At 27.6% G+C, this 14,924-nt stretch overlaps 1 protein-coding gene across 1 annotated transcript; it reads right to left on the bottom strand.

Annotated features, from left to right (window-relative positions):
• Positions 1-1,758: 1,758 nt before the first annotated feature.
• On the bottom strand, positions 1,759-4,228 carry LOC112743950 (probable phosphopantothenoylcysteine decarboxylase). Its single transcript, XM_025793394.3, has 3 exons — positions 4,012-4,228; positions 2,692-3,027; positions 1,759-2,344 (listed from the first exon to the last, which is right to left on the bottom strand). Exons 2-3 carry the CDS (start codon positions 3,025-3,027, stop codon positions 2,069-2,071), a joined length of 612 nt encoding a protein of 203 aa, XP_025649179.1. The 5' UTR covers positions 4,012-4,228; the 3' UTR covers positions 1,759-2,068.
• Positions 4,229-14,924: the final 10,696 nt, after the last annotated feature.

Raw genomic sequence — 14,924 nt, 5'->3', positions numbered from 1 at the left:
GGTCTAAATTCTAATATTGTATATCCTATTTGAAGAATTAATTTTATTTTATAAAAATTTATTTATTTATTCATTTATTTAACTATCAATTTATTTATAAGGTATAAAAAAGAATATTAAATAATGACACAATAAACTCGTGACATATTAGATAACTTCTAATATTACCACATAGATATTTTAATAAAATTGTCATTTTATAATTTTTCTATCACATCACTTTTTTCTTCTTATGAAGTGTTTAATCATACCTTTTAATTTTTTTTTAGTAATTACCTTTTAATTTTTTTTGTTCTTTATTTCTATGTAAATTACTATATGCCTTTAATATAATGTTATTTTTCTTTAATAGGTTTCTCTTTTTATCTTTCTCACTCTTCTCCTTTATCTTTACTAATATTTTATATAATTATTTAAAAAAAAAATATATGATTACCATATTTTTTTACTTTAATTTGCTAAACAATTTACTCATTATATGTTGGACGATAAATTCCCAAAGTATTATAATGTTTGATGTTTTTAAGTTTTTTTATCTAATTGTATTTATCAATCATATATATTGTTTTTGTTACTTATATATCACATTTTTTTAATAATTTATATTTTTAATATTATATAATTGTAATAATAATGTTAAAAATATATTATATTATGATTTCTGAAAAGATGACTGTTATAGTTCATTATTGAAATATTATACATATTTGCATTATTACATTCATTTTCCCGCTATAATATTTAAGTTTGCTAAACATATATATATTACATGATAAATTCTTTCAAACACTAAAATTTATAATGTCCTTACAATTTTATTTAGATTTAATATTATGTTTTGAGATTTTTTATTAAATAATTTCTTATATATAAAAATTAATTTCACGCAATGTACGGGTAAGAGTGGTAAAACGGGTCGAAACTCATCGGGCCGACCCACCGAACCCGTTAAAAAAAGGCAGGTCGAGCTAGAATTTGGAACCATTCAAATTAAAAAAATCTGTCAAACTCGCACCGCCAAATTTATGGGTTTTTGTGGGACAGGACGGACCGGCTCGCCGGGCCAAAGATTTTTATTTTTTCTTTTTTTTATTAAATAAAATAATAATTATTACTGCAAAACTAATAATTATATAATTTTCAAACACTTTTTTTCATTTTTTGTTTTTATTCTTCTTTTATTTTTTTTTTATACCAAAGATAGGAGACTCGAACCCGCAACCTCTTAATTGAATATGGGGAGACTATGTCATTTAAGTTATAACTCATCGGCTTCTTCTTTTAGTTATTTATTTTATTTTACAATTTCATATATATGCTCAAATTATGTGACTTATATTTTAAAATAAAGATGGTTCTATTGATAAATATTATTTTAAAATTTAAACAATTTTATTGAAGTTAAAAAAAAGAAAAAAATATATTATAATTTGACTATTTTTTATTTGTATTTAATTTTTTAATTATTATTTTTTGGTTAATTTTAATTAATTTTATTTTTCAAAAAAGAAAAAAGAGTCAAGCGGGCTAACTCGCCGACTCGCCAATCCACCATAAAGCAGGGCAGGCTAGCATTTTGAACCCACTTTAGTTGGCGAGGCAGGCCGAACCTAGGCGGGGCGGGGCGGGCCGACCGGCTTTGCCACCCGTATTCAGCACGGGTTTGAATCTAGTTTAAATCAATTCATCTGCTAAGATGCCATTTGAAGCTGGTTTGTTCCGCTACTCACATTCAGAATTTTTAATTCTATATGGAAAAAAAAAGTTTAACATTTGAGGTCATTCTATAGAACTGCAAAGAATCAAAAGGAATTTTACAATTTCATTCCTAATGATGCAAACTAAACACATACAGTTATACACTAACAGGAACAGAAGAGACTACAGAGTCCCAACCCTATATACAACAACTATGATCACACTTGATGTATGTATATGAGATAACACAAAAATTGATAGAAAGAATGATGCAACAACACAAGATCAAGAGGCCATAAGAATCAACCCTGGAAATGATAAGCAAAATATCCCATATTTACACCCGCATTTCTCAACATAAATGCCAAACCTACCCCGGTTTCTTCTGCATCTTTGCATTATAGTAGAACCTCACATTGTAGTAGATACTTTCAGGCTCATCCATGGCTCCGGTGGTATGCCCCGAAGCTGTCTTCTGTGGGAGGATGACATTCATTCCAAGGTCATTAATGGCAGCGAGATGCTGATCAGTGAAAGGGTTTTTCCATGTTGAAGTTCCCATGGATGGTGCAACAAAGAGTGGCTTGCTGTAGTCCCAAGCTCTTACAACACATGTGAGCAAATTGTCACTGAACCCTCCAGCAATCTACATTTTGCGAGAACCACCAATTTAATCCTTAATAATATTGACAAGTTCACCATCAAAAGATAATATTTTTCTTGAGATACTCCCAAAAAGCAATGTGCCCACAAATTAGTCCCCCAAAAAGAAGCATATAACAAATTAATCCTTAAAATATCAATTTCCTAACAAATTAGTCCCTAAATCATTCTTTTGTTGACACTAAGAAAGTCTATCAGCAATAACATCATTCATCAGTGACCTACCATAGACCAATATAATATCTTTTAGGAACTAATTTGTCTTTCTTTTTACCATGTTACTATGTACATAGGGAAAATGCGAGGAAAAATAAATCTGAGTTTGATTACCTTAGCAAGAGTGTCTGCTGATAATGGGGCAATGACCATGATTTCAGCCCAGTTAGCAAGATCAATATGAAGAACTGGATCACCCAATCTTCTCCAACTAAGCAATTCATACTCATCAGTATATACAGGCACAGCTTTGGGAAATTCAGTAACAAATTTCTGAGAGGCTTTCGTGACAACTGCCCTTACTTCCGCCCACTGTGAGAAACATTTGCAAAGGACTTCAAATTTTACAGCAGCTACACATCCGCAAGCAGCAAGCAGAACTTGAGGCTTCCTTGGAGCGACATGTGTTGCTTCGAATCTCCTTGGAGTAGAAGGCGGAATTACAGACATCTGTTTTCATCGAAAGATTCCAACAATGTTGTTTTCATCAGTATATACAGGCAAAGCTTTACCAAACCAAGCCATAGTCTTGTGATGATGCACATAATTATGTCTGTAACATGTCAATTTTCCTATATCAACTAAAATGTCTATATCCAGAGAAAATTGTTGAATTTAAGACCATCAAGACAAATAAGGCAGGTTCATTAAAACCAACATTACATGAGAGGAAGCACATAAAGGATAAGCAAGATTAACTCTTACTTACAATTTAATAGGATAAGCACATGTTCATTAATATGGGAGAAATCATAAACCATTGATCTGGAATTAAAGGAATGATGGTAAATTTCTGTTGAGCTTTTAATGGAATTATATCTAGTGCAAACTTGATATTGACATTTCTAGCATCAACACAGGAAGATTCTACCAGAAAATAAAATGAGCATCAAATCATAAATCTTCATAAAAGTGAGCTTTTAATTGAAGCATACACCATGGAAGCATAAAGTTCCACACCTAGTGTTTTCTTTTTTCAGTAACGCTTTTTGAAAAAAAAAATGGTGTGTTTGGTCATTTTTCTTAAAGTAAAAACAAAAGCACTGCTAAAATGAAAAAATATATTTTTTTAAAAGCTAAAATTTTATCATTTTAGAAAGATCTTTTATTTAAAAAAATAGCATAATAAATATAATAAATGAAAGATACTTTTACATGAACTATCCCAACATTAAATTATTTTTACCTTTTCAAAATATCTTTCAAAAAGAATCACTTTAAAAAAAAAAAAAAAATCACCCAAAGAAGCACCGAGTTCATGCAGAGAACGAGCGCATCCATGATCACCAGAAGAAGAAAGAGAGAACTTAAAGTTGAACGGAATGCGCATTGATATTCAATCAAAAATTGCAAGATGTGCATGATCCATGATTGAAAATGCCAAAAAGATTACAAATTCCCATCAAAGAAGAAGAAGAAGAAATGAAGAATTACCTTTATGAGCTTGCTCTCTTTGAAGAATGAAGAATCTCTATCTGAGTTTTTCAGCACTCACAATCAGAATAAGCCACTCCAAGCACGCGCTTTTTTTTAAATTTTCTGAGAACAACCTACTAATATAATCGCGGGATTTATTTTTATTTTTATTTTTCGTTGAACCTAGAAAATTACAAATGAACCCAAATTAAGCCCAAAGCCACGGGAAAAAGTTAAGCCTCTAACGTCCTAACTCCTAACTACCCAAGATATCCTCTCTGTTTTTCTTTTTCTTTTTCTTTTTTTTTAAACCTACTTAATATAATAGGAAAGGATGGTGAAAGATTTGGTTCACAATACTTTCATATATAATTTTTTGATATTTCAAAAATTAAACGTAATATTATTTACTAATAGAATCATTATTTTAATTATTCTCATATTTATTAATATATATAGTATACACATATAGTAAATAACAAATAAATTAATACGTATATTAGTTACTATTAACTCACCAATCAATGTAAATAGGATCAATTTTTAAGAAAAAAAGTATTCTCTTTGTTTTGGATTTGGATTCTCTAAATTTTGAATTTTATTTTATAGAGTAAAATTTGATTTTTCACTATTTATTTTATAGATGAGACTAAGATAAAATATAAAAGAAAAATTATTCAAGAGTGAGAGATCAAACTTTACTCTCTAAAATGAAATTCAAAATTTAGAGGATTTAAATTCTTTTATTTTATAATATAATAATGAGTAAAGTATCAATTTTGTCCCTAACGTTTGGGATAAGTTTTAAAATTGTTCTTAACGTTTGAAACGTCCTATTTATATTCCTAACGTTTCTAAATCGAATCCATGTTATCCTATTGTCAAAATATCTAACATTTCGTTAACGTCGTTTCACACGTGAAGGTTAAGTTAGTGAGACTGAGACCAAAGATTAACTTGGACACATCTGCATCGTAAGAATATTTAAATATCATTTTAAAAAATATTTAAATCCTTTTAGCAAAATACATGACAATTTATTTTACATGTAAATTCTTTAAGTGTCTAAAGTGTTTTTTAAGAAGTATTTTACCATTTTTTTACTAATATCATTTTAAAAAATACTTAAATTATTTCAGCTACATATTTTGAAGAAATAGATTTTTTTGTCTATTATTTCACTTCTTTGTTAATAATATCTGTTTAAATCAATATTTAAATATTTTTTTAGCAAAATGCATGTAATGAATTATATTCATTTATTCTGTAATTTTTTATTTTAATATTTTGCTAAAAAATTTACAATAAATATAAATTAAATAATAAAAATTAAAGGATAATTATAGTATACAGATTCCATTATATAAAGATTTACAGATATTCGAATTGAAAGAAATCAGAGGTGACACGTGTCCAAGAGCAATGCAATTGGGAGCAGCGTGGTAGTCTGTGTAGAACGGTACGGAGCTAAGCTGCTGAAGCTGAAAGGGTGAATGGCTCCGTTGGGTTTTTTTTTTTTTTCGGAAATGTCAAAACGGATAGTTGGAGCCAAGCATGTTGTTGCAATGCTTGGGCTGGGAGACCAAAAAATTTCACATAAGGCCTTGGTTATTTTAGGTGTTATTATGGATAGTGAAAACTATGATGTAGGAGGAATATATCATTGAAAAGTATATAACTCCTGAACGAAAAATGAAAGAGTATATCACCCAAATGAATATAGTAAATGTGACCAGAAAAAATATTTCTAAGTTAATATAGTAAATGTGATTTAACCAATATTAAATATGCAATTACGCACTGTAGTATTAATAATAGATGTATGACATATTTTGCCCAAAAATTGCAATAAAAAAATATTTGTAAGTTAATATACTTTAGATGTATTAATTACAGTTATTTATTATATTATTGTCTAACTAATATACGTGAAGATTCAAAAATATAAATACATTAAGATTAAATATTTTAATATTTTCGTATGTTATTTTTGTCCAAAAGTCAAAATTTTTCTATATCCGTTACTGGTTGACGCTATAATTACTGAATGTTAAACCCCTAATCTGATGTGGAGTGTTCAGGTGACATTTTTTTTGTATTCTAAGTATTATTTCTAATTAAAAGAAGGCAATAGAAAATGTTACTTTGATTAGTGTAGATGTGAGTATGCCTCTTATGTAAAAATAGTATTGGTAACGAGTAGAAGTAAAATCAGAAAACAGTTAGCAGATGGTCTTCAGGGTATTTTGGGTGGAAGCTATGAAATAGTGGAAGGAGTGACGATGACACAAAATGAAGGTTAGATTCATGAATAATGCAGTTGACTTGTTTGTTTGTTGTGGTGAAAGTAAACCGTCACACTAAACCATAACAGTAAACCCTAAATGATAAATCCAAAATCCAAAAAATCGACTAATTTGTGAATTTCTTGTTGGGAAAGTATAAGGTAGCACTAACTCCGGAACATTATACCTGAATCTGGTACCCGAAAACTCAAAACCGAAAAAATAAAGTCTATACCTTTAAAGCCTAAATTGCAGTTGATTTGTCTATTTCTCTATGTGAGAGGACACCGTAACACTAATTTCTGAACCGTGAACCATGAACCATGTAAGCTGAACCGTAAACTATAAATCTTAAACTTTAAACCGTAATTCATGATCTATAGTCCTTAAACGATAAACCGCAATCCAATAAACTGGTCAGTAGAGTGGACTGAATCATAGTTGTAAAAACTGACGCGATGATTGAATCGGTCAGATAACTGGTTTATTGATTTGTTGGTTTAATGGATAAGTTATTGGTTGTCCAGATAGAACCGGTCCTATGCAAGTAAAGAAATTAAAATAGTCACAAGTTTAAAATTACAATTTAAAATAAATATCATCACCAATATTTTAAAAAATCAAGTTTTAACAAATTATAATCAATAAGTTATTGTTCAAGGATCATGACATAAGTATATAAAATTGTAGTATATTTTTATAATAAAGAATTTTAAAAGCAGCTAATAAGAGGGAAAAAAAATTAAGAATTCTATTTACGAAATAGATATAAAGAATATGAAGTTATTAGTTAGTTATGAAAGCTTGGCATGAGATAGTGTATCGAAACTGTTTTAACATAGAATTCATCAAGGAAAATGTTGCAAGTGACAAAAAGAAATTCATTATAATTAAAAAATACATTATATCACTGGTCAACTTATAATTAACATATTAACACTCATTATGTCATTAGTGAATTCATCAGCACCTTCGCAAGGAATAAAAAAATATTTTCTCCACTTAACTAAACCAGCAACAGCTATTCTGCCATCTCGTCTTCTACTTAACTGATTGAACTTAATTCACCTGTTTCTTCCTTGAGTGAAAATAAAGGTTGCCCAATGTATTCCTTTCCTTAACAAAACTCACCAATTTTAACTTTTCTTCACTAACTTAAAAACAGAAACTAATAGCCTATACATCATATTAGGCACAACAAAGTTCTCAGCACAATTGTTAACATGAGAGTAAAAATCCTTTTTAGATTTTAATCACAGAAATTAAAAAAAAAAATATGTCTATTATAATATCAACAACAAATTAATATCTAATTATAATTCATTCACAAGCTTCATTATAATTTACATATATGGCCTGTCCCCTATGAAACAAAATTTTGGATTTACCATATCCATGTGTCTACTATCTTTAAAATTACCCATGCTTAGTAGAGTGCAACAAGTCTTTAACTCTACAACAACTCTAATATTCAGAGGCAATCAAGCATAGAACATTCCTTTCTGAATAAACCAAGCAATTTACAATACAACACATGGAACTAACAGCTTAAATCAATTTCCATGGAGAACATATGAACCATCAAAGTGCATACTAAAAGATGACAAAAACCTACATGGGCAATACCAGGAAGTGCCATCTCAACATCTATATATTCATTATCATGCCTACCTTGCTAGCAGGACCCATAGCAATAAGACCGTTTAAAACCCAGCATCATCATACACATGTTAAAATTAAATTCTCTATAGTTGTCCATGTTGTAATTACAGTGCTTATTCCTTCAATTCTTTGCCTTTTCACTCATATTTTTCCTGCAAAAAAAAAAATTACTCCTACAGTTTGATCCCACAATTAACGACTTCAACAGTAAAAGATTGGTTATCTTAAGTTCTTAACTAATCTTACATCAACTATTTATTCACATATAAACAATGACATAACCAAGAACAAGAAATCAATTATGTTCGAAAAAATACTACGCTTATTATGTATTTCTACTCTAGCAAACATAGAATGACATAAGCGAAAAAATTGTTTTGATCTCATGAAGATGCGTCTGCTAATAATTTACGGAAAGAATAACTGAACATAAATGACAAGCAACGGCGGAGATAACGCCAATGACCAGGGTGAAGGGCCGGGGGACAACGACTCCACCGCTGCAACGAAGCAACTGGCGATTTGCGAACTAGGAAGCGAGCTTCACCACGACGAACACACGCAGATCCCAAGCGCCACCAGCAGCGATAGCGAGCAGACCAGTGGCGGCGACCCTCTTAGACGGAGCTAGGTTTTGCTCTGCTGAGAGGAGAGGCGTGAGGTGAAGACCCTAGTTGCCTTTTTTTCATCCACTGTTTTTTTTTTTGCTCCACTTAAGCCCAAAACGCAAATGTCTCACCAACGGAATCCGGCGCACACAAACCCCGTTCCATTTCACGCAACCACCTCAGCTCACTCGGCCCACCCGTGAGCACCCACACAGCCACGCCTCGCTGAAAGCCTGCTCCAGCGGCGCACAAGGGAGACAACACGTGTCGGCAAAAGACACAAGGAGATGGTATATCTGTAAATCTGTACAAAATTGCATCTGTACAGTAGAGCGACCCAAAATTAAATTATTAGGTTACCAATTGCGGTAACTATTTTTTTTGTAAGTTTTAAAATTTTTTTATTAGTATCATTTAAAAAAATATTTAAATCTTTTTAGCAAAATACACGACAATTTAATTTACACATAAATTTTTTTAGTGTCTAAAGTGTTTTTTAAGAGGTATTTTGCCATTTTTTTTACTAATATCATTTTCAAAAATATTTAAATTATTTTAGCTACATAGTTTGAAGAAATAGATTTTTTTTTTATCTATTATTTCACTTCTTTGTTAATAATCTCTGTTTAAACCGATATTTAAATATTTTTTTTTACCAAAATGCATGTAATGAATTATATTCATTTATTCTGTAATTTTTTTATTTTAATATTTTGCTAAAAGATTTACAATAAAAATAAATTAAATGGTAAAAATTAAATTATCAGGTTACGGATCGCGATAACTATTTTTGTGTAAGTTTTAAATTTTTTTTACTAATATCATTTTAAAAAATATCTAAATCTTTTTAGCAAAATACACGACAATTTATTTTAAATGTAAATTTTTTTAGTGTCTAAAGTGTTTTTTAAGAGGTGTTTTGTCATTTTTTTTTACTAATATCATTTTCAAAAATACTTAAATTATTTTAGCTACTTATTTTGAAGAAATAGATTTTTTTGTGTCTATTATTTCACTTCTTTATTAATAATATATGTTTAAACGAATATTTAAATATTTTTTTAGCAAAATACATATAATGAATTATATTCATTTATTCTATAATTTTTTTATTTTAATATTTTGCTAAAATATTTACAATAAATATAAATTAAATGGTAAAAATTAAATTATTAGGTGACCGAACGCGGTAACTACTTTTTTTTTGTAAGTTTTAAAATTTTTTTTGACTAGTATCATTTTAAAAAATATTTAAATCCTTTTAACAAAATACACGACAATTTATTTTACACGTAAATATTTTTAGTGTCTATAGTGTTTTTTAAGAGGTGTTTTGCCATTTTTTTTGCTAATATCATTTTCAAAAATATTTAAATTATTTTAGCTACATATTTTGAAGAAATAGATTATTTTTTTTTGTCAATTATTTCACTTCTTTGTTAATAATATCTGTTTAAACCAATATTTAAATATATTTTTTAGCAAAATGCATGTAATGAATTATATTCATTTATTCTGTAATTTTTTTATTTTAATATTTTGCTAAAAGATTTACAATAAATATAAATTAAATAGTAAAAATTAAATTATTAGGTTAGTGAACGCGATAACTACTTTTTTTGTAAGTTTTAAATTTTTTTTATAATTATAATTTTAAAAAATATTTAAATCCTTTTAGCAAAATACACGACAATTTATTTTACACGTAAATTCTTTTAGTGTCTAAAGTGTTTTTTAACACGTGTTTTGCCATTTTTTTTACTAATATCATTTTCGAAAATACTTAAATTATTTTAGCTACATATTTTGAAGAAATAGATTTTTTTTTTGTCTATTATTTCACTTCTTTATTAATAATATCTGTTTAAACCAATATTTAAATTTTTTTTAGCAAAATGCATGTAATGAATTATATTCATTTATTCTGTAATTTTTTTATTTCAATATTTTGCTAACAGATTAACAATAAATATAAATTAAATAGTAAAAATTAAATTATTAGGTTACCGAATGCGGTAACTACTTTTTTATGTAAGTTTTAAATTTTTTTTACTAGTATCATTTTAAAAAATATTTAAATCCTTTTAGTAACTAGTCAAAAAAATTTAAAACTTACAAAAAAGTAGTTACCGCGATTGATAACCTAATAATTTTATTTTTACTATTTAATTTATATTTATTGTAAATATTTTAGCAAAATATTAAAATAAAAAAATTACAGAATAAATAAATATAATTCATTACATGCATTTTGCTAAAAAAATATTTAAATATTGGTTTAAACAGTTATTATTAACAAAGAAGTGAAATAATAGACAAAAAAAATCTATTTCTTCAAAATATGTAGCTAAAATAATTTAAGTATTTTTGAAAATGATATTAGTAAAAAAATGACAAAACACCTCTTAAAAAACACTTTAGACACTAAAAAAATTTACGTATAAAATAAATTGTCGTGTATTTTGCTAAAAGGATTTAAATATTTTTTAAAATAATACTAGTAAAAAAAATTTAAAACTTACAAAAAAGTAGTTACCGCGTTTGGTAACCAAATAATTTAATTTTTACTATTTAATTTATATTTATTGTAAATATTTTAGCAAAATATTAAAATAAAAAATTACAAAATAAATGAATATAATTCATTACATGTATTTTGTTAAAAAATATTTAAATATTGGTTTAAATAGATATTATTAACAAAGAAGTGAAATAATAGACAAAAAAAAATCTATTTCTTCAAAATATGTAGCTAAAATAATTTAAGTATTTTTGAAAATGATATTTGTAAAAAAAAATGGCGAAACACCTCTTAAAAAACACTTTAGACACTAAAAAAATTTACGTGTAAAATAAATTGTCGTGTATTTTACTAAAAAGATTTAAATATTTTTTAAAATGATACTAGTCAAAAAAAGTTTAAAACTTACAAAAAATAAAGTAGTTACCACATTCGGTCACCTAATAATTTAATTTTTATTATTTAATTTATATTTATTGTAAATCTTTTAGCAAAATATTAAAATAAAAAAATTACAGAATAAATGAATATAATTCATTACATGCATTTTGCTAAAAAAATATTTAAATATTGATTTAAACAGATATTATTAACAAAGAAGTGAAATAATAGACAAAAAAAATAATCTATTTCTTCAAAATATGTAGCTAAAATAATTTATGCATTTTTGAAAATGATATTAGTAAAAAAAATGGCGAAACACCTCTTAAAAAACACTTTAGACACTCAAAGAATTTACGTGTAAAATAAATTATCGTGTATTTTGCTAAAAAGATTTAAATATTTTTTAAAATAATACTAATAAAAAAAATTTAAAACTTACAAAAAAAATAAAAGTAGCTACCACGTTCGGTACCTAATAATTTAATTTTTACTATTTAATTTGTATTTATTGTAAATCTTTTAGGAAAATATTAAAATAAAAAAATTACAGAATAAATGAATATAATTCATTACATGCATTTTGCTAAAAAATATTTAAATATTAGTTTAAACAGATATTATTAACAAAGAAGTGAAATAATAGACAAAAAAAAAATCTATTTCTTCAAAATATGTAGCTAAAATAATTGAAGTATTTTTGAAAATTATATTAGTAAAAAAAATGGCAAAACACCTCTTAAAAAATACTTTAGACACTAAAAAAATTTACGTGTTAAATAAATTTTGTTGTATTTTGCTAAAAGGATTTAAATATTTTTTAAAACGATACTATTCAAAAAAAATTTAAAACTTACAAAAAAAAAGTAATTACCGTATTCGGTCACCTAATAATTTAATTTTTACCATTTAATTTATATTTATTGTAAATTTTTTTGCAAAATATTAAAAGAAAAAAATTGCAGAATAAATGAATATAATTCATTACATGTAAGAAGAGTTTTATGATATGCATACCAATGATTTGTCTTGACGGGTGCTTCTTCAAAACATCATATGAAGGTCAACTTCTCACAACAATTGGCTGAGACTCTAACGACTATAACTTATGCAGTGGTTGAAACAGAGACTAAGAACATATGAATTTGATTTTTTACCTTTCTTTGTGGTAACTTCGTCATTGACAAGATAAGGAACTGCACCTTTATATTTGACCATAAGAAGGTATTTATTTGAATACCCAACTCAATTGTGCCTAGTTAATTGAATTATTGTTTCAATTGTTTCTACTTTTTTTAACTTACTGATTCAATTGTTACTAATTTTTTGATTTAATGTTTCAATTATTCCTAGTTAATTGACTTACTGTTTCATTTGTTCGTAGTTTTTTTACTTACTGTTTTAATTGTTCCTAGTTTTTTTATTTAGCCTAGTTAATTGAGTTACTATTTCAATTGTTCCTAGCTAATTGAATTACTGTTTCAATTGTGCCTAGTTAATTGAGTTACTATTTCAATTGTTCCTAGCTAATTGAATTACTGTTTCAAACATTATGCCTAGTTAATTGTGGTCGGCCCAAGAACATTTTTTCAGGGTATGTCGCCTAATGAAAGACATAATTTGAATCATATTCATGTAATATTATAAGTAAATTCTCCACGAATCTATTCAAATAATTTTTAAATTTATCCTCCAAACACTATAAATAAAAGGTTTAATACATGTACAAAATATACTATCTAGTTTTAACTTTTATACCTCTTAGACTATGACTGACCTAAACATCGAAGTCTCTTAGAGGTATCACCACCAATTAGTTTGAGGAGCGTGACCCCATAAAAGTCTCTGTCTCCTTTATGAAGAGTTCACTCAGATAATTTATTAGGTAACATTTGGTATAAGGGGTAACGGGACTAAGACTAAAAGACTGAGATTCAGTATTGTGTTTGGTGGCCAGAAAATGGAACTAAATTTCAATCTTCGCTCCCAAAATTTCAATCCTTAAGTAGCATTTGGAAGAGAGTCAGAGATTGAGAGACTGAGATTGAGAGACTGAGACTGAAATAAATTTCAATATTGTGTTTGGTGTAAAGTGGGAGATAGAGACTGAAATAAGAATAAAGCTCTAATTTAATTTGCACAAATGATAAAGTTGGAATTAATTAATTGAAATGGGAGTATTTTAAGTATAAAATGTTATTAAAATTTCAATCTCCATCTCCAAAAATTTCAATTCCACGTGTCCTCACTTTTTGAAGGGACTGAAATATTGAAATACTGAAATTTTGGAGACGGAGACTAAAATTTTAGTACCAGTCTTTGGTCTAACAAACATGATACTGAGTTCCCGTCTTTGTCTCAATACCTCAAAATAAATGCTATATCTCTAGAAAGTGAAGACATAGAGGATTGAAATTTATGGGGATGAAAATAGAAACTTTAATAATATTTTATTCCTAAAATACTGTCATTCAAAAATTTATATTCCAAGTCTACCTTTCACCTCCAACCCACCTACCTCTTACCCCAGCACCACACTTCTGTTATCACCAAATTTTACCACTAACAATAATAATAATAATAATAATGCAAAAAAGAAAAAACAACAATCTCATCAATTATATCAAAATGAGATTCATCAACTCATAATAAGAGAATTTCAAAATCAGAATAAAAAAGATAAAAATAGTGGGAGAGATTGAGGCGATGCGAAATTAGAGTTGAGGCGGTGCGACAAGCACAACAAAAAACAAAGGTGGCATGGAGACTTGAACACAGTGACACAGCCTAAATAGAGACGGCACGATGCGACGTGAAATTGCAAAGAGAGAAAGGAAAGGGAAAATGGATAAAGTTTTATTAGTATGAGTACTTTGGTAATCTCACTTATTTAAGTTTCTATTTTTATTTTAAACTAAACAAGATATTGAGACAAGACTCACTATTGTATACTTTACACAAAATGTATAAAAACTTAATATAATTTTTGTTTTCAGTTTCTATATTTCAATCTCAAACCTTTTTTGAAACGCTACTTGAACAATTACAAATTGTTTATTTATGAAAATGTCTCATTCTTATAATGAAATATTTTTTTTGGTGTCTGATAAAATAAGAAACAAAGAGCAATTAAGATGGAGATATCATCTCCTTCCTAATGATCTGATCAATAACACTACAAGGAATTAAAAATTCAGTGTAAGGACGAGAATGCCTAGCCGCTGTCTTAACTAAACGGTCAGCTACCGAATTCGCTGTTCGTTGAATCAATTGAACTTGAACCACCCAATTTCGCTGCAGAATCTCAGAAATCTTCAAAAGAAGGTCTGTGTATTTTCTCCGCATCTGGCATGAATCCTTTTTAATCAAGAGATAAGCTTCTAGACAATCTGTTTCGCAAATTACCTCCCTGTGACCACTTTCCCAAGCCAAACAAAGACCCCTCCAAATTGCGAATATCTCACACCAAGTAAT

The sequence above is a fragment of the Arachis hypogaea genome, chromosome 14, assembly GCF_003086295.3.
Source record: "Arachis hypogaea cultivar Tifrunner chromosome 14, arahy.Tifrunner.gnm2.J5K5, whole genome shotgun sequence".
Taxonomy (NCBI): Eukaryota; Viridiplantae; Streptophyta; class Magnoliopsida; order Fabales; family Fabaceae; genus Arachis; species Arachis hypogaea.
This window is presented reverse-complemented; position numbering and strand designations above follow the sequence as displayed.